A 26,912-nucleotide genomic window follows, 5' to 3' on the forward strand; every position below is an offset into this window, starting at 1 on the left:
GTGTGTATGTAAGTATTGGATGAACGAGAGAAAGGTTAAATCTCAGCTCTTGTTTACAATCTTTAATATAAATTAATCTCTGGTAGTAATGAGAACTTCAGCTGTTAATCCCAGAAATGCTTATTGAATATTAACCTTAGAAATAGTGCTTAGTGCCCGAGATATGCTAGTCCCTGCCCTATGGCAAGTTAAGTATAATTAAGAAATGCAGATGCCACAAGAACCCAAAGAAGGGTGCACCCAGCTGGTTGAAGATGCAGTGGGGGATGGAGAAGAGCAGGCTGAAAATGGAGGGGAGAGAGCTGGGGTGGGTGCGGAGCTGCAGGCTGCCTCTCAGCAGGCTGTGACGTGGACCGGGTTGTAAAGGGCCTGAAAAGTTCATCGGAAAGCCAAGTGGCTAAGAGAGAAAGGCAAGAACACGGACAGAATAAACCCATGGAATCCCAAGAGTGCATGGTATTAGGTTCAGACAACTCCAGTGTGAGAAGAGTCAAGAAGAGTCAAGCTCCAGTGTGAGAAGAGTCAAGGCTGAGACCCGGGCAGTGACAGACAAGGTCTCAGATTCAGCAATTTTACTCTGGGCTTTATACGGACACCAGAACTTGGAGTTAAATGGAAATTCTTTCCTTCCTGTATTCTTTGTAAGGTAGTTTTTTTTTCTTTATTTATATAAAGGGAACATATTTCATGTATTTCACATATGCAGTTTTGTATTGTTATGTAAGGTAGTTTCAATCATTCCTGAGATATATTGCAGAACACTGAATTAAAGACAAAGGACCTTGGCTAATACAGGCAGAAATATTCCTCTTGCCCCCACATAAGATAATGCTTCCAGATTCCGAGGCACAAAATGAAGGCACACAGACCACACTACAAACATAGTATTTGGATATAATAGGCAATCACCCAAGACACATTCACACCCTTCCAAATGCTTCAATTGCCGGGAATTTATACATCATTTGTGATTCTGAGAAATCATTACCCAAAAAGTCGGCATTATGCTGCACATAACAGATGTACTTAGATGGTTTAATGTGGAATTCATAAATCAGAATTGCTTCCCAGCAAAGTTGTGTTAAACTTTTATTCATTGAAATGTGCAGAGATTGTTCTTTTCAGAGACAGAGAAAATGCTTTTGCTAATGATTTCTAATGAGTATAATCCCACTATGCTACAAACACCATGATGGAGGACTTGAATTCCTTAGCAACTGCTCCTGTCCAAGATAAACAAAGCTGGACTCCAGTGAAAGTGATAAAGACAGATTTTAATCAGGGATGCATTATTGCAGTTGAGAAGGGGGTCCATTGTGAGCTGAACTGAGCTTCCATGTGTGCAGAGGTGGGTTACTGAGCATTTTAAAGGAAGAATGAGGGGTTGGGAGGAAAACTGTAGTGAGGGGGCTTGAGCAGAGTCAGAGAAGTGAAAATTATGGAAATGGTCAGAGTAGATGCCTTTAGACTGGCAAGTGTCTATTAGCTGGCAGTTACAGAAGTTAGGAGCCTGTCCTCCTGTAGAGAACTTGGAAGATATGACTACACTTCAAATGAAGGGGTCTCAGGTCCTAGAGAAAGACACCCTGAGGGGTAGGAAACACATATTCATAATTCCAGGCCATTTTTAGAGCCTATATTAAGGTGCTGGCTGGAGTAAACTTTCAGTCCTTTTCATAGTCTTGTACTTTTGTTTTTAGGCAGGTGCTCCTAAAGGAAGGGTGAGGCCGTGCTATGGATGCAGCCCTGAACTATTCAGAGCAATATTAGCGTTTGTTCAATCTTTTAGTTAAGGTATGGGGAAGCAGGTGAATGAAATCACTTGTGCCGAGGATCTATAGTTTTGTTTTGTTTCAGGTCAAAGGTCCATGAAAATGGGTAACCTATCTAAAGTTAGGTCAGGGTGAGTGTTGTGGTACAGCAGTTTAAGATCCTGTGTGGATGCCTGCTTTCCATACTGGAGTGCCAGTTCAAGTCCAGCCTGCACTGCTTCCAGTCCAGCTTCTCGCTGATGCACCTCTGGAGAGGCAACAGAGAACAAACCAAGTATGTGGGTCACTGCCATCAGCATGGGAGACTTGGATGGAGTACTGAGCTCTTGGCCCCTACCTTGCCCTGTCCCAGCTGTTGCAGACAGTTAAGAGTGAACTGGCAAACGAAAGAGATCTCTCTCCCTCTTTCTCTCTCACCCAACACAGCAATCTATATGTGTACCTCTCAAATAAATAAGTAAGTTTTATAAATGCATAAACAATGTTAGGTCAAACAGAGAGTATCAGTCCCCATGCATCCTATAGGGCTAGGACACAAAGTTATACCCTTCTTTTTCCATCCAGCATGTGGTCAATAGCATTTTCTGTTTTATGATTTCCATAAACACACTTATTGCCATTGCATAAAAATCCAAAGTGTCCATTTTGCAGTTTTCTCATTCAACCCCCTCTTAGTAGATGTTCAGATTCTTTCCCATTGCTTACTGTTTTTTGCCAATGTTAAGATAGACTCTTCACGTATGTTCTCCCTGCCCATTATTTAAGTGAGTGATCAGGATTGGAATTATAAGAAACTAATTACTAGTTGCAACAGTTGCAATAGTGGAAAGACTTTGATTACAGATGATTTTAGTTTCTTTTATTTTCCTTCATTCTTCTCTGGCATACCTCCCTCCAACATTTTGTATGCTGGCCCAGAGCAGCAAGGTTGGATGTTCTCCTGGGATTCAAGAGAGGGTGTGGCAATAGTGTCTTTTGGTATTCACCCCATTTTTGCAAAGGAGAGAATAAGAAAAAAAAAATTGGTTTTTCTTCCTAGTCGTCTAGGTTCTCACTGGGGTTCTGTGGCAAAAGACAGATTTACAAGAGAAAAACAAATGAAGTTTATTAACTTGTACACCATCCTTTTTTTTTAATGTTCATTTATTTATTTGAAAGTCAGAGCTAGAGCGAGAGGGAGCGAGAGAGAGATCGAGATCTTTCATCCACTATCCACTCCACAGATGGCTGCAAAAGCCAGGACTGAGCCAGGGTGTAGCCAAGAGCTTTATCTGGGTAGCCCAGGTGGGTGCAGGTGCCTAAATACTTGGGCCATCTCCTGCTGCTTTTTCAGGCCATTAGCAGGGATCTGGATCAGAAGTGGAGCAGCCAGGACACGCACCAGCTCCCATATCGGGATGCTGGCATCACAAGTGGTGGCTTTACCTGATAGGCCACGACACCTGCAGAGTGTACCATACTACCAACACACCTAGAACCAAGAAGTGAGTAATGGAAAGAGATATTAAGAACATAGACATATACAAGGGTACCTCAAAAAGTTCATTAAAAATCTATGTAAAGCCGGTGCCGCGGCTCACTAGGCTAATCCTCCACCTTGCAGCGCCGGCCCACCGGGTTCTAGTCCCGGTCTGGGCGCCGGATTCTGTCCCGGTTGCCCCTCTTCCAGGCCAGCTCTCTGCTGTGGCCAGGGAGTGCAGTGGAGGATGGCCCAAGTACATAGGCGCTGCACCCCATGGGAGACCAGGATAAGTACCTGGCTCCTGCCATCGGATCAGCACAGTGAGCTGGCTGCAGCGCGCCAGCCGTGGCGGCCATTGGAGGGTGAACCAACGGCAAAAAGGAAGACCTTTCTCTCTGTCTCTCTCTCTCTCACTGTCCACTCTGCCTGTCAAAAAAAAAAATCTATGTAAATTTTGATGTGAAATAAATTGAAATCTAGAATGGGGATTTGGTCTAACAATTAAGACACAAATCAAAGTATCTGGGTTTGATGAACTGCTCTAAATCCAGCTTCCTGCTGAAGTGGGCTCTGAGAAACAATGGTAATGGATCAAGTAATTAGATAGGGGCTAGCAGTGTGATACTGTGGGTTAAGCCTCCTGCAATGCTGGCAACCCATATGAGTGCTGGTTCAAGTTCTGGCTGCCTCACTTCCACTCCAGCTCCCTGATAATGTGCTGGGAAAACAGCAGAAGATGACCCAGGTGCTTGGACCCCTGCTACCCACATGGGAGACCTGGATGGCGTTCCTGGCTCCTGGCTTCAGCCTGCCCCAGCCTTTGCAGCCATTTAGGGAGTGAACCCACAAATGGAAGATATCTCTCTCTGTCTGTCTCTAACTCTTTCAAGTAACTAAAAATAAATCTTAAAAAATAATTAATTAGGTTTCTGCCACCCATATGGTAGTATTGGATTGAGTTCTAGCCCCCAGTTGTTGCATGCATTACAGAAATAACCAACCAGAGGATGGATGACCTCTCTCTCTTTCTCTCAAATAAATAAATAAAAAGGTCAAAAGGTTTTGACATTAATGCATAAGAGACTCTTCAAAAAGCTCATGAAAAATGTATATTATGGAAAAAAACTATGCTTGAATTTCAAAATTTTTTTCACACCAAAATAAACTTGTTTCTAAATTTCATTTCCCGTCGTCTTGGGCTGAAGGAAAAGGAGCTGTAGGCTTCTGCACATGGGAGACAAGTTATGGGAAAGTGACATGGAGCAATGTGATAAACAAGGTTTGATTAATAAAGTTTATGGCACAGATTTAAGTGCCTTTTCTCTTCGTAAGAGCTGTGAAGAGTCCTCTTCTTCCTGGCACAGGGCAGGAATGCATTTCTCCAAGTGGAATTTTCCTTTACCAAACGAGAAGCCCTGTTCTGTTTGTAGAACTTTTCCTACATTAGCCAGTTCTCAGTGGCCCTTAGCTCACAACAGCATATCTGCTAAAGAAGCATATTGTGGGATGCATATCTGAGTACCCCTCAAGAGCATATTTACAATGTTTTATCCCTGTGATGTGTTTTAATCTACTAGGATTATACATTAAAAGACATTGTGAGTCTGTTAGACTCAATGGCTAAGGAGAAACTGGGCATCCAGGAAGAGAGTAGGTCTGAGAGGAAGGCATTTAAAGACAGTGAGAAAGAACAAAGTTCATTGAAAAGACATATGGACAAATTCATGGAAAAATGAATTAAAAGTTAAGGTTATTTTTATGCAAACATTGAGATCCGTGCATAGATTTCATAATGCTCTTCTCTGTGAATTTTTTGAAGATCCTTCTTATGTTTGTAGCTATAGCAGTCTATGTATCACTAGATTGAGCTCAAGGGAGTACAGGAGCAGTTTCCTTTTACAAGACCAGTGGGAATGAGTATTTTGCTTTCACAAAGGCATATATCAATTTCAGCACTAGAAGGCAATGTAGGTCTCTAACAGTTTGTTCTGCCTTTGTCAACATTTTTTTTGCTAATTTTAATAATAGGAAATGGCATTTTTTAAAAGTTTGCATTTCTTTATTTGAGAGTATAGTGTAATCTCTATCCACACACTTCTAGTCAAATTTCCTCTTTGGTGAATTATGTGCTGATACCCTTTGCTCACAATTTTATTATAGGAAGCAAATATCAATTTGACGGCAATTCTCCATGCTGTTGGTTTTGAGAGAAAATAGTAATGAAGAAAAGATATCAATAATCCATAAAAATGAACTGAACAGGTTAAGAATGTTTGCTTTGCTTCAAAAATGCTATCCATAAGCTATGTAAAGAGAAATATATAGGACATCTATGAAATTGGAAGCAGGCAGTACAGACATTTTTAGGGAAAGTAGCAATCTGGTGTAGCGTAGACTCTCTGAGGCATATTACAATGCAAGGACAGATGTTTGTCCTAGCAGTTATGAATCTCATAGAGGGCCTGCGCTGCCATGGCTCACTTGTTAATCCTCCGCCTGTGGCGCTGGCATCCCATATGGGCGCCAGGTTCTACTCCCAGTTGCTCCTCTTCCAGTCCATCTCTCTGTGGCCTGGGAAGACAATGGAGGAGGGCCCAAGTGTTTGGGCTCCTGCACCCGCATGGGAGACCAGGAGGAAGCACCTGGCTTCTGGCTTCGGATTAGTGCAGCACAGGCCGTGGCGGCCATTTGGGGGGTGAACCATTGGAAGGAAGATCTTTCTCTCTGTCTCTCTCTCACTGTCTATCTGTCAAATAATAAAATTAAAAAAAAAAAAAACATTAAAAAAAAAGACTCTCATAGAATGCTTGTATCTCACATCTGAGGACCAGGGTTAGACTCTGAACTGGGAGGCAGCAGTGATGAGTCAAATAGTTGAGTCCCTGCCACCAATACAGGGGTCCTGGATTGAGTTCCCAGCTCCTGGCGTCTGCCTGGTCCAGCACCATTTGTTGTGGACATTTTAGGGGGTAACCAGAGGATGGGACCTCTCTCTCTCTCACTCTATGTCTCTCTCTGTTGCTCCTCCTCCCTCCCTCTGCCTCCAAAATTTAAAAAAAATATATTAAAAAACAAAAAATAAGACAACTGTTGGGGCTGGCATGTGGCCCAGTTGACACCAGCATCCCATTGCTGGTTAGAGTTCTGGCTACTTCACTTCTGATCCAGCTCCCTGCTAATGCATCTGGGAAGGCAGTGGAAGAGGCATAAATACTTTCGCCCCTGCAACCCACGTGGGAGACCTGCATGAAGTTCTAGGCTCCTGGTTTCTGCCTGGACCAGCCTGGGCCATTGAAGTCATTTGGGGAATGAACCAGCAGATGAAAGATCTCTCTCTCTCTCTCTCTCTCTCTCTCTCTCTCTGCAACTCCTTCTGTAACATTGCCTTTCAAAATAAATAAATAAATAAATAAATAAATCTTTTTTAAGTTGTAAATATATTGGAGAAAAATTGGGAAAGTGTTTCTTTATTTTCCTTCTGCCAAGAGCTGTGAGTTAATACTAGCATCAGTGATGATAATAAAAAGTGATTTGCATGAGTGCTTGGGGTAGCAGATAAGACACTGCTTGCCCTGCCTGCATCCCATGTAACAGTGCTTGGGTTTGAGTCCTAGTTTCACTTCAGATCTCAGTTTCCTGTTAATGTGCACCCTGGGAGACAGCAGATGATGGCTCCAGTACTTGGGCCCCTGCTACAGATGAGGGGGATATGAATTGTACCCTGACTCCTTCCTACCTTCAACCTATTCCAGCCCCAGCCATGGTGAGCAATTACAGAGTAAGCCAGCAAATGGGAGCTCTTTCTGTCTCTGGGTTTTTCTTTTTTTGCTTCTCAAATAATTTTTAAAACATTTTTTTAAATAGAAATGAAATAGTAATAACAGTTTCATGTGCTGAACATTTACAAAGGTATTCAAAAGGTGTTGTAGAAAAGGGAATTAAAAAATAAGTTCATTTTGTTGGAAAAATTTGAAATCCATGCTTAGATTTTTCATAGTATACATTTTTCCTGAATTTTATAGACCTCCTTAACTGCATTAATTTCAAAATTTGAAAAAAAACAAAATAAATTTATCTTTGAATTCCATTTTCCACAAGCATTTTGAAGTCCTCCCTTACTTGATTCATACTAAATAATGTAAATGTATTGTTTTACTTAGTCCTAACAGATAATGCACATCTGTGATGTGCAGAGTAGGAAAATGGGGCTAAAAGTGTGTAAAGTAACTTATTTTTAGTTGTATTTATTTTTATTTATTTGAAAGGCAGACTAAGGGTGAGAGAGAAAAATAAGATTAAGAGACAGAGAATGAAAGATCTCTCATCTGTTGAGTCATTCCCTCAATACTGCCAATAGCCAAGGCAAAGTCATGCCCAGGAACCAGGAACTCCATCCATCAGGTACCCAAGTACTTGAGCCTTCACCTGCTGCATCCCAGGGTGCACATTAGAAGGAAGCTGGATAGAAAGAAGAGGTGGCACTCCAATCCAGGCATTCAGAAGTGGGATGTGGGCATCTCGAGTGATGATATAACTGCCAAAACAGCTGCTGCTTGCAAGCTTGCTTCTGTCAAACACCTAATAAATAGCCAGAAGATAATCTGTGTAGCTCAAGGCTTCTCAATTTGTGAGACTTGTTCCCCTCAACCCCTCCTTAGCCCTGCTCTAGTATTTGGCATTGTCTGGAAACACTTTGGTTAGTACAACTAGGGAGAAAAATGCTACAGATTGTAATAGGTAGAGGCCAGGTCTACTGATACACATTCTACAATACACAATAACCTTACAGAACAAAAAATATTATCCACCCCAAAATGTCAAGAGTGATGAGAAATCCAGAGTCCATGCCCAAACTGCAAATGTGATCATTAGGAAATTCTGAACACCTAATTCTGTCACCAAGCTTCCTGCTACAGACATTTACTTCTGCTATAAATAGCATGACAGGTTATCCTGGTGCACTGTCCTCCTTGGAGGGAAAATGTCCAGCTTCCGTACTACAACTGGCAAATCTGTTTTTGTTTTATCTGAAAGCCCAGGTTAACTACTTGAAATTATTCGCCAGTTGCAGTGCTTAACAAATGAATTGCCTGGTCTGGCAATTCCTTAAGTTCATTAAACATGCATGGGGCAGAGTTTCACTTACAGTCATTTAATAAGATGTGAAACACTAGCCTCATGAAGCAGCAAGATATTCTAGTTGTACTTGACTCAGATGCTGCAGAACTAGAGTGGAGTATCCTGGCAGCATCTTAGAAAAGCTAGTGCTTCATTGCCTGCACTGTGGTGTAATAGACTAAGCCTCTGCCTGCAGCATCTGCATTCCACATGGGTGCCAGTTCTTGTCCTGGCTTCTCCTCTTCTGATCCAACTCTCTGCTGTGGCCTGCAAAAACAGTAGGAAATGGCCCAAGCTTTTGAGCCCTTGCACCCATGTGGGAGAACCGGAAGAAGTTCCTGGCTCCTGGCTTTGGATTAACCCAGCTCCAACCACTGAAGCCATTTGGGGAGTGAACCAACCGATGTGAGACCTTCCTGTCTCTCCCTCTCTCGGTCTATAACTCTACCTCTCGAATAAATAAATAAAATCTTTAAAAAAAAGAATAAAAATGAAAAGTATAGCCCCTCCTATTGTTACAGGAAAACAGCAGTGGAGAAATTATTATTATTATTTCCTTGGTTCTTTTGAATCACGTGGAAGAAGAATTTCCAAGTGGACAAGCAGAGATTTAATAAGATTTATTAGAGTCAAAGACCTCCAGCCAGAGCAGCATGGCAAGGGACTTCCAAGAGAGGAAAAATACCCAAAGGGACTGGTGGTAGTGGGGTTTTTATAGCAGAAGCAAATGTCTGTAATAGGAAACTTGGTGACAGAATTAGGTGTTCACAGTTTCCTAATGGTCAGTTCCCCTGATGAAGCAGACACCTGATTGGATAGAAAGGGAATGAGACACTTGTTGTACCCATTTCTGAAGAGAGTTTCTAGTTAAATTATTTTGCTTTAGAGGACATGTTCTAGTTTGTTGCGATTGTTTTACTCCTTCCTGCTCTTTTGCATGGTGCAAAAAATTTTCAAAAAAAAAAAAAAAAAAGCAGCCTGGGCCAAGTTGTTTTTAATAATTTGCATTTGAATTCCAGATGAAATCTCTTTTGAAAGCATGTCATAACTACTCAGTTTTGCCATCCTCTGGGCTCATAAGTCAGAGCAGCAATGAAGAACTTTTCAACACAGACATAGATGAGCTGGGAGCAACACAGGGAGGCAGGCATTTAAATGCATTTTCAGGTATTCTCCCTCCTGCCTTTATTGCCTCGGGTTGCGGACCAGGTGATTATCAGCTCTGTCAACACTGCTGTCCAAAATTGAACCCACTTTCATTTAACCTTCTGACTCCTGCTGCGTGCATGTGGCAGTGCTGGCAACAACAGTGTCATTCATCTCCTGGCAGCATGTTCCTGTTTCATTTGATGGGTCTATTGATTTCAGTGCACCATCAACAAGGTGTTAGGAGCAAGGCAGGTGAGGGAGCAGGAAACAGTAGGCAGCCCCAGCACCGGGGACGGTGGGACTTGCTAGGAGGCCAGTGGAATGAGTGCTTCCCCAAGAGACAACAGTGTTAACCAGGGCTGATGGGGATGTTTAAAAGGAAATCACTTAGGCTCATGCTGAGAAGACTAGGAATGGATTGTGACATCTCCTTATTCACCACTTAGGTGACAACTTGCACATTATGCCAAATGAGATCTTAACAAAGCATGTCCACATAAAAACACTCAGGATGTATGTCAACCATTTGGAATCCACTGCCAAACTTTGTAACATTATAAAGGTGTTGGGAGCTGGAAACAGGCAGCTCATCTGAGCACGTGAACTTCACTGATGTGCCTGCTGGTAATATTGTGCACCCCTCAGTTCCTCCCAAGGGTGGAACTGCATACTTCTTAGAAAGGAATTAATTAATTAATTAATTGGAAAGGCAGATACAGGGAACTATCATCCACTGATTCACTCCCCAAATGTCCATAAGGCCTGCATCTGGGCCAGGCTGAAGCTAGGAACCAGAAACTCTCCCACATGGGTGGCAAAGACCCAACCACTTGAACCTTCCCCTGCTGCCTCCAAGGGTACTCATCAACAATAAGTCGGAATCCAGGGTATATCCAAGACTCGAACCCGTGGAAGTCCTAAGAACCACCTGTCATTGAAAGGAATTATAGGGGCTGATGTTGTGCATAGCAGGTTAAGCTATGATGCTAGTATCACGTATGAGCACCCACTTTAACTACCAGCTGCTCCACTTCCTATCTAGCTCTCTGCTAATGTACCTCAGAAAGCAGAGGAAGACAGCTTAAGTACTTTGGCCCCTGCCACCCCTGTGAGAGAACTGGATGAAGCTCCTGGCCTCTAGCTTCTGTCTGGCCCAGCCCCTCCCATTATTGCCATCTGGGGAGTGAACCAGTGGATGGAAGACCTCTCTCTCTGTTTCTCCTTTCCTCTCCTTGTAACTCTGCCTCTCAAATAAATAAATAAATCTTGAAAGGGGGGCAGGGTGTTGGGGCTGGTGCCATGGCCCAGTAGGCTAATCCTCTGCCTGTGGTGCCGGCATCCCATATGGGCACCGGTTCTAGTGCCGGCTGCTCCTCTTCCAATCCGGCTCTCTGCTTTGGCCTGGGAAAGCAGTAGAAGATGGCCCATGTGCTTGGGCCTCTGCAACCACGTGGGATACCAGGAAGAAGCGCCTGGCTCCTGGCTTTGGATCGGCACAACTCCGGCTGTTGAGGCCATTTGGGGACTGAACCAACGGAATGAACACCTTTCTCTCTGTCTCTCCCTTTCACTGTCTGTAACTCTACCTCTCAAATAAATAAATAAAACCTTAAAAAAAAAAGGGCAGGGGGTCGTAGCAGACTAACCATTTTGTTTGGTGGGGTATGCACCTTGAGAGTCTACAGGTGAGCCACTCAGGAAACTATAGAAACTGGATTCTGCCTTTAGTCTCTAAATTCTTTGTATGTATGTGTATACATGGGTTTATCTTTTCCTTTTTAAAAATATGTATTATGGGGCTGGCGCTCTGGAGTAGTTGGTAAAGCCACTGCCTGTGGTGCTGGCATCCCATATGGGCACTGGTTCAAGACCTGGCTGCTCCACTTCTGATCCAGCTCTCTGCTATGGGAAAGCAGTACAAGATGGCCCAAGTTCTTGGGTCCCTGTACCCATGTGGGAGACCTAGAGGAAGCTCCTGGCTCTTGGCTCCAGCCCTTGCAGCCATTTAGAGAGTGAACCAGTGGATGGAAGACTTCTTTCACTCTGCCTTTGCCTTTGCCTCTCTGTAACTCTGCATTTCAAATAAATAAATAAATCTTTAAAAATATATTTATTTATGTTTTAAGCATACTTAATTTTTTTGATTTACAGAAAATTTGAGAAGATACTACAGAGAATTCTCGTGTATTCCATACTCAATTTCTCCTATTATGAACATTGTACACTAATATGGTACAGGTATCATTAAAGATAATGAACCAAATTAACTAAAATCCATTACATATTCTAATATCCTGTTTTCATCCAATGGCTTCTTCTCCTCCAATACTATCCTGTCTCCTTAGACTCTGCTTGGCTGAAATCTTGTCAGGTTTCTTTCTTTCTGGTGACATTGGAAGTTTTGAGTAGTACTGGTCAAGTATTTTATATGACGCACATCTATCAGGAGTCAACATTTTTCTGATGATTATATTGGGGTTGTGGGTTTTTCAGAGACATATATCATGTGATATTTTCGTCACACAATATCAAGGGTACACACTATTAATATGATTTGCCTGTTGACACTTACCTTTTTGTACATCTGAGATAGTATTTGTCAAGTTCTACACTGTAAGGTTGACTCTTTTCAAGGGCTGGCATGGTGGTGCAGAGGGTTGAGCTGCCATCTGCAACGCCAGCATCTCATATCAGAGTACCACTTCAAGCTCTGGCTGCTCTGCCTCCAAGCTGGCTCCCTGATAATGCGCCTGGGAAAGCAGCAGAAGAGGCCCCAAGTACTCAGCCTCCTCTCCATCCATGGGGAAGACCTGGATGGAGCTCCTGGTTCCTTGCCTCGGCCTGGCCATTGTGGTCACTTGGGGAGTGAACCAGTGAATTAAAAATCTCTTTCTCTCTCTGTCTTTCCCTCTTTGATCAATCTGCCCTTCAAATAAATAAAATAAATATTTTTTAAAAAGTTAACTCTTTGCTTCCTTCTCTTTCCTTTTGCTTAGAGTAATCTTAAGAAGGAAGTGACAATGGTAGCTCATACTTCAGGAGAGGGAAGTTCCTGATGGTGGAGTATCTACATTAATACTTTATTAATACATTAATAATTTGGAATATTTGGAATAATTTGGAATATCTCTCCCTTATTTTTTTTAAATTTGCCTCCTCATTTATTTATATCAGTATGAACTCGTGGATATAAGCCAAGGAGTCCAATATTACTTTATTCATGGTAAAATATTTTCATCTGTGGCCATTGGCAGGTCTTTCAGTTTATGCATGTCATTTTGTTATAACTCATCAATTCACTGGAGGTTTATCAGGGGGAAGGGAATGTGATGGGAGGTTGTTGACTACTACAAGACTCTCCAGACTTATCTTGTATGTATATTTTTAAAGTCTTATTTAACTGAAAGTAATAATTACAGAGAGAGAGGGAGACAAGAAAGAGAAAAAGAGAGAGAGAGACATCTTCCATCCACTGGTTCATTACTCAAATGGCTGCAACTGCCAGGGCTGGGCCAGGCCCAAGCCAGGAGGCAGGAGCTTCATCTGGGTCTACCACGTGGGTTCAGGTTCCCAAGCACTTGGGCCATCCTCTGCTGCTTTCCCAGACACATGAGCAGGAAGCTGTATCAGAAGTGGAGCAGCTAGAACTTGAACTGGCACCCATATGGGATGCCAGCAATGCAGATGGCAGCTTAACTTGCTATCCCACAGCACCGGTCCTCCTTATCTTGTGTATTTGCTATCACAGTTCATGAGGACTGTGGGTGCTTTTTGTTACAGGATGCTACTGGAAACAAGACCCGAAGCTCTGAGTACTCATTGCTTCTGGGAATGAGTGGGAAGTGGGAAGGCCTTGCTTCCAGGCCACCTTAGCAGACAGATCAAAGATCACACACACACACTAACACATCTGTATGATTTATGAAGCCATCTGTGTCTATATTGGGATAAACATGAGTTCCTGCTGATGTCTTTTCCAACTCTGACCAATGACCACATAGATCATTTGAGCCTTCTTCCTTTGTTTATCCATAAATTCCCACTCTATTAGTGAAAACCCCCCACTCCCTACCTTCTATGTACTTCATTGTCAAGTTCTAACCCATATGTGAGAGTATTGGAATTGTTACAATAGTACCTTCAGGTGTTGTACAGTTTGACAACTAGACAGGTGCTTATGTACAGTACTTCTGCCATTGGACTTAAGACTCCAGTCATTTCCAAAGACGTTTAGGCCAGCACTCCTCTTATCTGTCTCCAGCTGATGCTCTGTCATGAGTTTGTGACACAGTGAGTCCCTTCTAGGAGTTGATGTTTTTTTCTGAGATTCCCCCAGACTTCCTAAATGATACTTATTTGTTAATAGCTATATTTCTTCAACAGATATAGTTCCTTTAAGGTTACCTATTTTCCCTTGTGTGAATTTTGGTAGTTGTGTCTCTCAAGAAATTGATCCATTTCGACTAAGTTATCAAATTTAACGGCATAGAATTACTCAGAGCGTTCTGTTATTACGCTTTTTTACATCCATGGGAGCAGTAGCAATGACCTCCCCTTCCCATCTGTTATTGGTAATTTGATTCTAAACTCTCAGTTTTTTCTGAGTTAGCATGACTAGAGATTTATCAACAGTATTGGTCTTTTCAAAGAATCAGCTTTTCCTTTGATGATTTCTATTATTTTTCAGCTTCTAGTTTCATCTTGATTTTTAAAAATTATTTCTCTCCTGCTTGTTTAAGACTTCCATTGCTAATCATGTACAAGTTCCCCAAGTTGGAAACTAAACAGCCTCATATTATTGACTTTAGAACATCCTTCTTTTTAAATATAAGAATTTAGTAGCAGAAATTTGCCTCTAATAGCCACTATCGTTACCTCCCACAAATTTTGGTAAGTTGTATTTTAATTTTAGTTAAAATATGATTAAATATCTGTTAAGACTTCTTTTTTGACCCTTCTGTTATATTTGTAAGTATGATAAAGAGAACCTACTTTCTATGATTCCTGTTTTTTTTAATTTCAGAAGATGTATTTTATGATCACAAAATGAAATTCATCTTGATTAATGTCCCATGTAATCTTGAGAAGAAAGTGTAATCTACTGTTTAGGAGGATACAGTCTCTAAGCATCCATCAGCTTAACTTGATTGAAAGTACTGTCCAGGTCAAGTTATCTTTCCTGCTATGTCTGCTTAAGGATCTATGAATTGCTGGTGGATAGATGTTGAACTCTTCAGACAGAATCACAGCTTTCTCTGTTTCTCCTATGGTTTTATCAATTTTTGTGTTTTGATGCCTTGTTGTTAGGTACATAAATGTTACTAATTGTTGTATCTTTTTGGAGACCTGACTCCTTTATCATTAGATAAATGATGCTTTCTGATTCTTCTTTGTCTTGTTGATTTCTTTCAAAATCTGCTTTATTGGAAATTAATGTAGTTACTTCAGCTTTCTTTAGGTCAGTATTAGCGTGATACATCTTCTGCCACCCTTTTATTTTCTCCATCTTTATATTTTATGTTTGTTTCTTTACATTACAAATATGAATTGGTTGGCCTTGCCTTCTTTTAATTCATGTTAAAAACTTCTGACTTTTTACTTGAATTTAGACCAATCATATTTATTGATTATCATTTAAGGTCTACTGTAAATGTGAATGTTTTGTATTCTTTGCAGTTATTCTTTACTACTTTTCTTCTCTTTTATTTCTTTCTTCTCTGGTTTTAATAAAGCATTTTATGGGATTCCATTTTCTTACCATATCAATTATACTTCTTTTTAAATTTTTAATAATTGTTCACTTATTTATTTAAAAGACATAACGGGAGAGAGAGAGAGCAAGCACACCAGTCTGGGGCAGCCAAAACAAGGAACCAGGGACTTCATCTCAATCTGCTACATAGTTGGCAGGAGCCCAAGTACATGGGTCATCTGCCAGCGATTTCCCAGGCACATTAGCAGAAAACTGGAAAGGAAGTGGAGCCTCTGGGAGGCAAACTGGAACTCCATTAGGCAAGCAGCAATTTAATCAGCTGTGCCACAATGAAAACCCTATTTATAGTTTTTTAGTAATTGTGCAAGACTGATGTATTTACAACTAATAGAAGTCCACTTTCAAATAGAAATTTACCACCTTGTAATTAGGACAGGCACTTTATAACAGTATTCTCAATCCTTCCCTCCTGTTCTTTATAAAAATTCTATCAATCATTAACTTGTGGCCAGTGCCGCGGCTCACTAGGCTAATCCTCCACCTGCGGCGCCAGCACACCGGGTTCTAGTCCCAGCTGGGGCGCAAGATTCTGTCCCGGTTGCTCCTCTTTCAGTCCAACTCTCTGCTGTGGCCTGGGAAGGCAGTGGAGGATGGCCCAAGTGCTTGGGCCCTGCACCCCATGGGAGACCATGAGAAGCACCTGGCTCCTGGCTTCAGATGAGTGCAGCACCGGCCGCAGCGGCCACTGAGGGGTGAACCAACGGAAAAAGGAAGACCTTTCTCTCTGTCTCTCTCTCACTGTCTAACTCTGCCTGTCAAAAAAGAAGAAGAAGAAGAAGAAGAAGAAGAAGAAGGAGGAGGAGGAAAAAATCTTGTGGCAATCACAAATTGTTACTACTATAACTTTGAACAAATATATTTCTAGGTGATCTACAAATAAGAAAATGAAACATTAATACTTTTTCTTTTTTGCATATTTGAATTTCTGCTCTATAATATTTTCTCTTTCTTTGTAGAATTTCTTTAAAATGAGGTATAGGACAGATCTACTAGTGATGATTTTCCTCAACTTTCATTTTTCTGAGAAAGAATTTGTCCTTCAAGATTTATTTGTAGAACAATCTCACTGGAGATAGATTTCTAGTCTTGTATTATTTTAATTTTTTCTTTTGACACTGTAATCCTCTCCCTTCTTGTTTGCATGGCTTCTTTTTAGAAGTCCACTGAATTTCTTGATCTTTTTCTTCTATAGTAAGGTCTAATGTTCTCTCTGGCTTTTTTTCATGTTGTTTCTCCTTTCTTCTCTTTTTTTCAGTTTGTATGTGATATAACATGTTGATTCATTTGTATTTATCCTGCATTGGGGTTGCGTGGTGTCTGTCATTAACTGAAATTCTTGGTCACTATTCAAACTTTTCTCCCGCTCTATTGTCCCTTTCTAACCCTTATATTGTTCAAATTATGCGTGTGTTATACCTTTTGAAATTATACCATAGTTCTTAAACAGTCTTTCATTGTTTTCCTTTATTTATTTGCTTGTTTGTTTATTTATTGGTCTGTTGATGGATTTGATCTATCAGATGTAATCATAACTTCTGTTACAGTGTTTATTTCTAGCATTTACTTTTTATAAAAAATTATTTTATTTACTTGAGAGGTAGAGTTACAGACAGTGAGAGGGAGAGACAGAGAGAGAGAAGTCTTCCGTCTGCTGGTTCACTCCCCAAACGGCCACAACGGGCAGAGCTGTGCCTATTCGAAGCCAGGAGCCAGGAGCTTTTTCCGGGTCTCCCACATAGGTGCAGGGGCCCAAGGACTTGGGCCATCTTGTACTGCTTTCTCAGGCCATAGCAGAGAGCTGGATCGGAAGTGGAGCAGCTGGGACTAGAACCAGCGTCCATATGGGACAGGCGCTTCAGGCCAGGGTGTTAACCCGCTGCGCCACAGCGCCAGCCCCAGCCACAGTGCCAGCCCCAGCCATAGCGCAGGCCCCGCATTTACTTTTAATCCTTTATTTTCTTTCTTAAAGGTTCCTTCTCTCTGCTCACAGCACCCACCTGTTCTTATGTGCTGTCTACTTTTTACTTTAGAAATCTTAACATATTTTAATGATTATTTTAAATTCCCTTCTGATCATTCTAACATGAGTCTGATGCTTACTTTGTCTCCTCAGATTGTGTCTGTATGCTTTTTAGTATACTGTATAATACTTCAAAGTTAGACATAATATATTGAGTAATAGGAAATGAGGTAAGTAGGTCTTTAGTATTAAGTATCTAATAAATGGGTTTTGTCAAATGTTTACTATAGCTTCCAATGATAGGAGCTTTCAGATTCTCTACTGTTTCTGCTTGGTTGGCTGGTTTTGGATTTTTTGTTTGTTTGGTCTCCTTTGATATCATTTGGTTCCCCTCAAGAGCTCCTTAAATAGAATCTGTGTCTTGCAACTCTTTCCAGTTGCAATCAATGCTGTTATAGTGCTCTGTTAATGTGGTGCTAAGTACTGGTGGGGAAAACTCTATAATACCTATAATATTCTCTTTATATTTCATCTTTTACTGGCTCTATATCCCTGGGTCTTGTCTGTCACAAGTGTTTCTTCACATATTTTCCCCTCTGATGTGAGACATAATGATGACAGTGAGATAAAGCTGTGCTAAAGTCTTCTGCATTGAAAAACAGGCAGCTATTGAGGGTGTTCTTTGTGTATTTCAAAATGCTACTTTCCAGCTCTCTCCGGCAGAGACATGAGATGGTCTGTTGCCCTGTCTGTGCCTCACATAGGAGAACCACTCTGTAGTTCCAGGAGGTAAAAATCCGTGAATGTGCACCTCCCTAAGACGACAGCTCCCAGACAACCCTCTCATTCTAGTTCAGGTTCACATTCCAGCAAGCTGTCAAAATCGCTGCTCAATACCGCCTCCCAATGTGTGGTGCCAGCAGCCTCTGCTGCTGGTGAGCTGATGCTGGCCATGCTTCCGTGTCTTCACTTCTTTCCGGATTTGGGGGTGGGGATTGGCCCTCCAACCTCAATTATCTGAAGGATACAAGAATAGACACAGATGTTCTGCTCAGCATTTTTTTCTTTTTTCTTACTGTAAGGACAAGAATCATGAGTTTCAACCTTACAGCTTGAAAGAATTAAAAGTGGAAGCTATCTCTAAGCTCATTTTGAATCAGAGGTAGGCATTTATTCTTGGGATTAAGATACCCACCTCCTACATGGGTATACCTGAGTTCAGTGCTCAGTCTGGCTCCTGACTCCAGGTTCCTAATAATGTGGCAAGTGGAAAGCAGCAGTGAAGGCTCGAGTAATTGGATTCCTGAGTGACCCAGAATGAGTTCCTGGCTCCTGGTCTCTGCCAGGCCCAGCCCTGGCTGTTGCAGGCTTGTAGAGTGACTGAGCAGATGAGAGCTCCCTCTTGCTCTCTCTGACTTCTGACTATCTCTCAAATAAATAAATTTTAATTAAAAATTCACTGTAGTCAACATGTATGAAATATCAGTTTGAAGGGTTACTGCAACTATTAGATATTTTAACATATTCCCTATACCTCAAGCAGCCATTGATAGGAATGTCAGCAGTTTAAACCTGTTTAAAACAGCAGGTAAAATACATTCATGAACAGAAATATTTTGAGTGAAAGGTCTAAAATAATAAATTTTGCAAATAGTAGGTCTAAATAAACCAAAATGGTGAAAATAACTAGGTTACATAATGGCAATCAAACATTTGAATGATTTAGAAAACATCATTTCTGAACACTAGGAATAAAAACGAAGAGGTTGACCATTCATGAGATTTATCCAGGATTTTGGATAACTCCATCTCTTAAGATTCAAAGCAGAGACTGTGAACTGAACTGGGCCTTCTGCCGTACGTTCGAAAAATAAAATCAAAAACAATGAAATGAACTACTAACTTCCCATGACTCAGCAATTTCTGATAGCCTCTGCAGCTCCTACGACTCACTTTCTCCAGGTTGCCTGGGATGTGCCCAGAGCATCCCATTTACTGTAGCTGGGTCATCTGGAAATCTGAGCTGGTCTCCCAAAAGAATTTATTAGAAGTACAGGGAAGAAAGCAAGTAAACCCTAATTGGCCTTTTATAGAACCTGAAAGTCAGGTAGAAATTCAGGACGCTGGCTACACTTTAGCAAAGCTGCCCATCAATCCATTCTTCCATGAATGGTTTGCAAAACACAACCCTGATCAGTAACACAGGACACAGGGGATATTTCTGTCATATTGGAACCTTGTTTTGGATTTTTTGAAAGCAATCAATTTTTCCAGATTATCACCATATATTCTTTTTATGTTCTGTTAATTTACTCCATTTTGAAAATGTCTGACGGGCTTCTAAGTGACTGTGTTGTAGAATTCAGATCCTAGTTGAAGCAGTGATCGTTACTGCCACTGTGTGGCAATTTATGGAAGTGTTTATAAATAAAACCTTTATTGAGAGCTTTTTTTTTTTTTTTTTTTTTTTTTTTTATTGAGAGCTTTTGATCTTAAAGGTACATGACCGTGACATGTACCCTAGTCTCCATTGTTCAAACAACCTGTATTCATTTCTCCAAGGATAATATCTAATTAATAGTTAATTGTTTGGGCCGGCGCTGAGACATAGCAGATAGAACCGCTGCCTGCAGTGCCAGCATCCCACATGGCCACCAGTTCAAGACCTGGCTGCTCCATGTGGGTGCAGGGGCCCCAAGGACTTGGGCCATCTTCTACTGCTTTCCCAGGCCATAGAAGAGAGCTGGATGGGAAGTGGAGCATATGGGATGCCGGCACTTCGGGCTAGGCCGTTAACCCGCTGTGCCATAGTACCGGCCCCTCCAATGGTTCACTTTCCAAATGCCTGCAGCAGCTGGGTTTGCCCAGCTGAAGCCAGGAGCTGGGTCTCCCACATGGGACAGGTTACTCAAGTGCTCAAGCCATCACCTGCTGCCCCACAGTGTGGGTTAACGGGAAGCTGGAATCAGGAGTGGAGCCACACATGAACGGGGGCACACTGATACGCTGTGAAGGCATGCCAAGCTGTCTCACCCACTACATCAAACACCTGTCCCTATTTTACAATTAAAAAATCTGAGCGGATGCATGAAAGACACGCACATGCACACACACACACTATGTATATCTTAGGACCGGGTTGTGGCATAGAGGGTAAAGCTGCCACCTGAAATACCAGCATCCCGTAAGAGTCCCAGCTGCTCCACTTCCGATCCAGCTCCCTGCTAATGCCTGGGAAAGCAGCAGAGGGTGGCCCAAATGCCTGGGTCCCTGCACCCACATGGGAGACCCGGAAGAATCTGCTGGCTCCTAGCTTCAGTGTGGCCCAGCACTGGCTGTTGCAGCTATTTGGGGAGTGAACCAACAATTGCAGGATCTTTCTGTCTCTCCTTCTCTTTCTGTAACTTTGCCCTTCAAATAAATAAAATAAATCTTTATGTACTTACAAAATATGCATATGTGTGTATATTTGTAAACACAAAGCTAAATATACATCAAGGATCCTTAAAAATAGAGAGGGAGAGAAACAGGGAGAGAAAAAGAGAGTGAGAAAGAACTCCTGTCTGCTAGTTCATTCCCCACATGCTTCAGATGGTTGGGGCTAGGCCAGGGCCAAAGTCAGGAGTTGGGAACACAATCCAGGTCTCCCATGTGGGTAGAGGGGACCCAATTACTTGAGTTATCAGCACTGCCTCCCAGCATCTGCATTGCCAGGCAGCTGGACTTAGGAGCCAAAGTGAGCAGTCAACCCCGGGAACTCTGATATGGAAAGCAGGCGTCTTAGCTGCTGGGCTACCCATCAGCTCCTTGTTTTAATCTTGATGTGGTCAAACTATCAGACTTAATGATTTATAACTTTGTGTCTTGTTGAGAAAACTTCAAACCTAAGGTCATTACTCCAATATTTTTGAATATGTGTATCACATATTGTCGACATTTGACTTCTTAATTAATATCTTTTTTTCATGAAATAATGTATAAGAAATTCATATCACAGGTAACAATTACTCCAGCACCTTTATTCTTGGATGTTATATTTCCCTCTGACTAGAAATGCCACATACATTTCTATAACATGCAATAAAGACTGTCAGTATGATTGTGAATTTTCATGTAGTGCCAGTAGTTTTACTTTGTAATTTTGAAGCTATGTTGTTAAGGTAGAATAAAAGGTATACATGCCAGCGCTGTGGCATATCGGGTAAAGCCACTGCCTGCAGTGCCGGCATCACATATGGGCGCTGGTTCAAGTCCCGGCTGCTCCTCTTCCAATCCAGCTCTCTGTTGTGGCCCTGGAGGGCAGTACAAGATGGCCCAAGTCCTTGGGCCCTGTACCCGTGTGGGAGACCCGGAAGAAGCTCCTGGCACATGGCATCAGATCGGCACAGCTCCAGCCATTGTGGCCGTCTGGGAAGTAAACCAGAGGATGGAAGACCTCTCTCTCTTTCTCTGTCTCTGTCTCTGTCTCTCTCTCTCTCTCTCTTTCTGTCTCTGCCCTCTCTTTAACCCTGCCTTTCAAATAAATAAATAAATAAATCTTTAAAAAAAGGTGTATATATTTATCATTTGGTGGATTGTTCCTTCTGTTAATACAAAACACCCATCTTTGTCTCTCTTAAGACATATTTTGTACAGAATTATATTTTATTTGATATTGCTATTATAAACTATCTTTTTCCCTTATAATTATCAGGTGTACGTTTACTCTATTTGATCCTTTTCTCTATTATTTTCAAATAAGCTCTTTCAGATAGTAGATGACGGATTTTCTAAGTTAACACATGAATGTCTTTTTATTGTTAAATAGAGCCACCCACAGTTATTGTCATCACTTGTGGTTTCACACATCTATCATATTTATTTTCAACTTATCATGCTGTATTGTAACAACCCTCCCTTATTAATTTTGTAGAATAAATGTTTTCTTTATTTTTTTCTGTTTCATGGTTTCTATATTATTTATTTCTTACATTCTAATAATATTTAATTTTTGATACACATGTAAACATTTTTCCATCAATGTCTAAAGTTAATCTGCATTCATATTTTACCCTAACCCCAGAACCATGCCAGGATTTAAAGTCAATCAGTCGATCACTCAATCATACTTTTCTCTTTTTTTATTCTTTCTTCCAGCCTATAAGTTCCAACCATACTGAAATTACTGGGACTTTAGTTTTATGTATTAATTTTATTTAATTAACTGATTTATTTGTTCAAGAGACAGAAAGAGAGAGTAACCATCTTTGGTTTCACTTCCTAAATACCCACAGCATGGAGCCAGGAGCCAGGAACTCAGTTCAGCTCTCCCACACGTTGGGCAGAGACCCAGCTACTTGAGGCAACACCCGCTGCCTCCCAGGTCCTGCCCTGGAAGGAAGCTGGAATCAGGAGCCATGAATCAAACCCAGGCCCTCTAGTATGGGACACACTCATCCTAAGTGGCATCTGAACTGCTGGGCTACAGGCCCGACCCACTAACATTAATTTCAAAGCTACATTTTAATAAAGAGTTTACAATAAAATACATTTACCTGCTCTTTTCTATGTCTTGGTGCGTACATCATCCATGGAATCCATGCATCCATGAGACTCCAAACAGCCACTATCAGTGGATTAGGGATGACACGAAGGACTTACTCACTCGAACAGTTATTCCATTTATTATTTTCCAGAAATGATGCACTAAGGGCCGGAGAACATCCTGAAGTGCCATATTCATTATTGTCACTACCCTTGCTTTTACCTAGTTCAAGGGTGTTCAGTTGGTGTCACCTCACTGACTCTCAAAAATTGTATAAGAAAGATTTTATTATTTCATTGTAGAGATTTTAGCTTTAGAAACACTGATTGACTAATTAACTTGATTTTTAAAATTTCTTCTTCCTCTTCCTTTGTCTGCACGTCTAGTACTGGCTCCTTCGCTTTGGAAGAGACCAATGTCTAGTATGTTTTATGGTTTTCCTGTTACTCAGAATAACACTTAACACTTACAGCTCAAAAGCACATTGCATACTGAAAATATCCAGATTCCAAAATATCTTTTGGTCTGGGTAACAGTCTAACAAATCCATTTGGAAGGAAAATTTTCATCGGAGTTCCTAGAAGAGAAACCTGCTACCCATTGCTGCCTGTCCAAGTGCCAAGTGTAGGGAGGATTCCATTTGACAACTTTCTGGCAACTGAAGGTGCCATTGATATTTTCAAGGATGAGGGGAAATTTTTTTTGGAAGGTGTCATCTCTATAGGCTTCCGTGCCATACGATTCATTGTAGTCAAAGCTGCAACCCCGGCTTAGGAGGTATAAGGAATGAAATGCTCACAGATTCCTCGTTGGACGTGATAATCACCAGGTAACAGGCTGCAAGGGAGAAGCAGTGGAGCATGGTGAGCAGATATTCTGAATCAGTGTCCCCCACAGTGAAGTCCATTCCACTAATATCTATTAAAGTGCTGTTAATAGTAGGCCAACTGCTAACTTTTTTAAACGTACATGGAATAAAGTAACTAAATATGTTTAGCGGTCAGGCACAATGTGTTATAGCTGTCGATTCAAACGAGTAGACAGACTCAGGATTCTGAAGTGATGAACCTTTAAATGGGCCTTCCGTGACTAGCAGTGGAGAGTGGCTGTGTGAGCAATAGGTAGAGAATGATGTCTTTTTCCTTCTCCTGATTGGACGCCCAGGAGGAATTGACATTCCAGTAATGTTGGATGCCTGACTGTTGTGTTGTTGGCACCCCTCTCCTAGTGCGTTTTCCAGTTCAACTCTGTGTATGTGATTTCCTGCAGTATTCAAAGGCAGAAAGGCATCCCGTGACTGCGTTGGAGAAAATGATGGAGTCAAGTTTTGCCGGCCCCCAGTCCTTCCCTGACATCCCTTCTCCTGACAGAGGAAGCCAATCTATCAAACACCACAGGTACAGGTAGCTAATCGTGCTGGTGGTGGTGGGTGACTTCATGCCGTCTGTGTGCTGAACAGCGCAAGCCAGGATGGTTGGTCTTGCTAGTCCTGTAAGTCCTTCCCGGAGGAGATGTGCAAGCAGCTCACAGCAGGTAACCAAACCTGCTGGCTCCCTCAGCAGGTCCTCTAAGAAGCCTGGAGAAACTATTAACAGTCCCCTTGCTTCCACTGAAGACACAGACCAGTGAATAAAACAATTGCTTTCTGGAAAGCTGTGAAACACAGGATTTTTCCCAGTCTGCCTATCACCATCTGCAAAGTTCATGACTAATTCTTCCCTAGGCACTTGCTAGGACATGCTATAGGTCTTTGAACCTAGTCCTCACAAAAGCCCACCTTTCGGGAGAAGGATTCTGGCAGATCTCCTTAGCTCTGTAAGATCTTCCATTATCAACAAAGTGGCCCTCTTTTGCAAGCTGATCGTAGAAACTACCTCTTTGGTAGAGAAATCCAAGCTTAAAGTTATTTGACATATTTCATGTTACTCAGAAGCTGAACGTGTTCTTCAAAATCTTTTAGTCCAGACTTTTGTATTTTATGCGTAAGAAATCTGTAACTCCAAACCAAACAAGGAAGCTTGCGAATAGTCCTGGAACAGGAAATATGTTTATGTCTGTCCCAATATATATATTCAATTTTCGTGAAAGTGGTCCAAAGATTTAAATATCCTTCTCTTAGCGAGTGGTGCTGCAACTGAAAAAAAAATTATGGAAAATTAACAATTTTAAAATGAAAGGTAAAAAATAACAATTGTGCTTAACAACAGAGAGTAAATGCTGTCAACTCTTTGTTTTCATTTCTGTTGGCAACACTTTGCAGTCCACCAACCAAGTCAGCAACACACATTGTAAAAGGAAATCAACCACCTCTCTCCTCTTAATGCGCTTCATGAAAAGGATTTTATTGTTCCTAGACACATTTATTTTGAGATTCGCAATTACTCTTAACACTAAACCTCAGCACTTGATGGTGATTTTTATTCTCATTCTACATGAATAGAGACTGAGATACCAAGGGCTCACTATTCTTTGTAATTGTTTAAATATCCTCCAGTCAAGATTGAAATATGTTTGGATCTTGGATAATGCTTTAGCTATTAACTTCCAGTTTTGGTTGTAGCAATTGTTGCATTTACAGAATATTTCCCTGTGAAAAAAGTACTTCATTTTGTTGGACCTAATAGAAATTATTTTAATTAGAGAAACAAGTCCAAAATTACCAACCTTTCAGGAGATGGATAATTTCTCCAAAACAGTATTTTTCCCTACTGATTATAACACATATCAAAGTAGTATTCCACCCAGTTGAGTAAAATAATTCAATATAATATTACCCTACCATTATATTATGCTGCAAAAAAAAATCACCGCCTCTGATATGTTTGAGCTGTAATACCTTTGCTCTCAGCTCTTGTCTATTTCTATGTTCCCTTCTAAATGTGGCTTCTACTCTGGATTCTAGAAGTCACTGCAGATTAATGAAGAACATCTTTAGGAGACCTTCCTTATTGTCTAGACCCATGACATGGCAATATCTGTTGGCATACATTGTCTCATGATAGATAGGCCATGGTTGATTTATAAAGTGGTTTTAGAACTTTGTAAATTATAGTTTCAAATATTGTAGTTTTTGTTTTGTAAAACAGGCAATAGCCCTAAATGTTTTCATGATTGATAACCCGGTGGCTGATTTATGCATCCTGCCAACTGCTCCATAACTTCCCAAATGCCACTGGGTTAGAAGGGCTGAATCACTGATTGATCCATAGGTACAGAAATGTTTTATAAGATGGGCCAGTACTTCATACTGGTAGACTTATTTGTTGCGACATTCTGTCAGTCTATGAATATTAATTTCTTCTTGTGTGCTGCAAATATGACTCATTTGGAGAACCCCTTGGTGAAACAAAACTCTTAATTCAAAGGCATCATTTCTAATGCTCAGTCCCCCATACATACATCCCCTAAAAACCCACCATTTAAAAAAGAAATCTATTATGACATATTATCCATATTGCTGCTTTTTTTTTTTTGACAATATAACTAACCTTTAGAAAGCACATATGTATGTTTTCTATAGTGAAAGAAGTCCAGGACTTTCAGTGATTGGGATAAAGATAGTCTTCTGTGTTTCTAGTTGTGGCAGAGCAACTAGGATACCTCATGGTGCTGAACACCTACTATGTGCCAGGCTCCATGCTTGACACTTTGTATTTCCATAGTAATCCTATGGAAACTTCAATAACTTAATGGAAAAATAGAATTGGTAGATGTTTACTGTGATGCAAAATGGTTTTGAAAGCTTTCTCGTAAGATGCATTTTTTAAGAACTTTCAAAAGACCCTTCATGCTTAATGAAACATAATGTTAAAGTCTGCCTTTGCCCCCTCCTCTCCTTACCCCCACCCTCTAGTCTCTACATTTTTTTGCCTTGCCCTGTGCACCAGGAGGGCTGTAGGACCCCTTGTCCTCTGGCTTCTGTTAGTTTAATGTGAGGCACAGGCAAGAGATGGAGGGGCAAGAAGTGAATGGGGTCCTCACACTTCTGCTGCTTTCCTCTTTGGCTGCCTCAGCCTTGTCCTCCCTCCCTGACTACAGAGCCTGCCGAATGGCCATCTCATAATGATTTCATTTCTCTCCATTTTAATGACTGCTCCTTCTCCTTTATCTTTCAGCTGGAGGGTTAGAAAGGGTTTCCCATTGTTCCCTGAGTA

General features: G+C 41.2%; 1 protein-coding gene across 8 annotated transcripts in view; it reads left to right on the forward strand.

Annotated features, from left to right (window-relative positions):
- The window catches only part of NRG3 (neuregulin 3), a 1,153,291-nt gene that overhangs the window by 1,113,801 nt on the left and 12,578 nt on the right, over positions 1-26,912 (forward strand). For all 8 annotated transcript variants that reach the window (XM_051832994.1, XM_051832999.1, XM_051832996.1 and 5 more), the window contains one exon: positions 24,028-24,155. In XM_051832994.1, coding sequence (XP_051688954.1) covers positions 24,028-24,155 — 128 coding nt within the window. The remainder of the gene's footprint in view (positions 1-24,027; positions 24,156-26,912) is intronic.

The sequence above is a fragment of the Oryctolagus cuniculus genome, chromosome 15 (assembly GCF_964237555.1).
Source record: "Oryctolagus cuniculus chromosome 15, mOryCun1.1, whole genome shotgun sequence".
Taxonomy (NCBI): Eukaryota; Metazoa; Chordata; class Mammalia; order Lagomorpha; family Leporidae; genus Oryctolagus; species Oryctolagus cuniculus.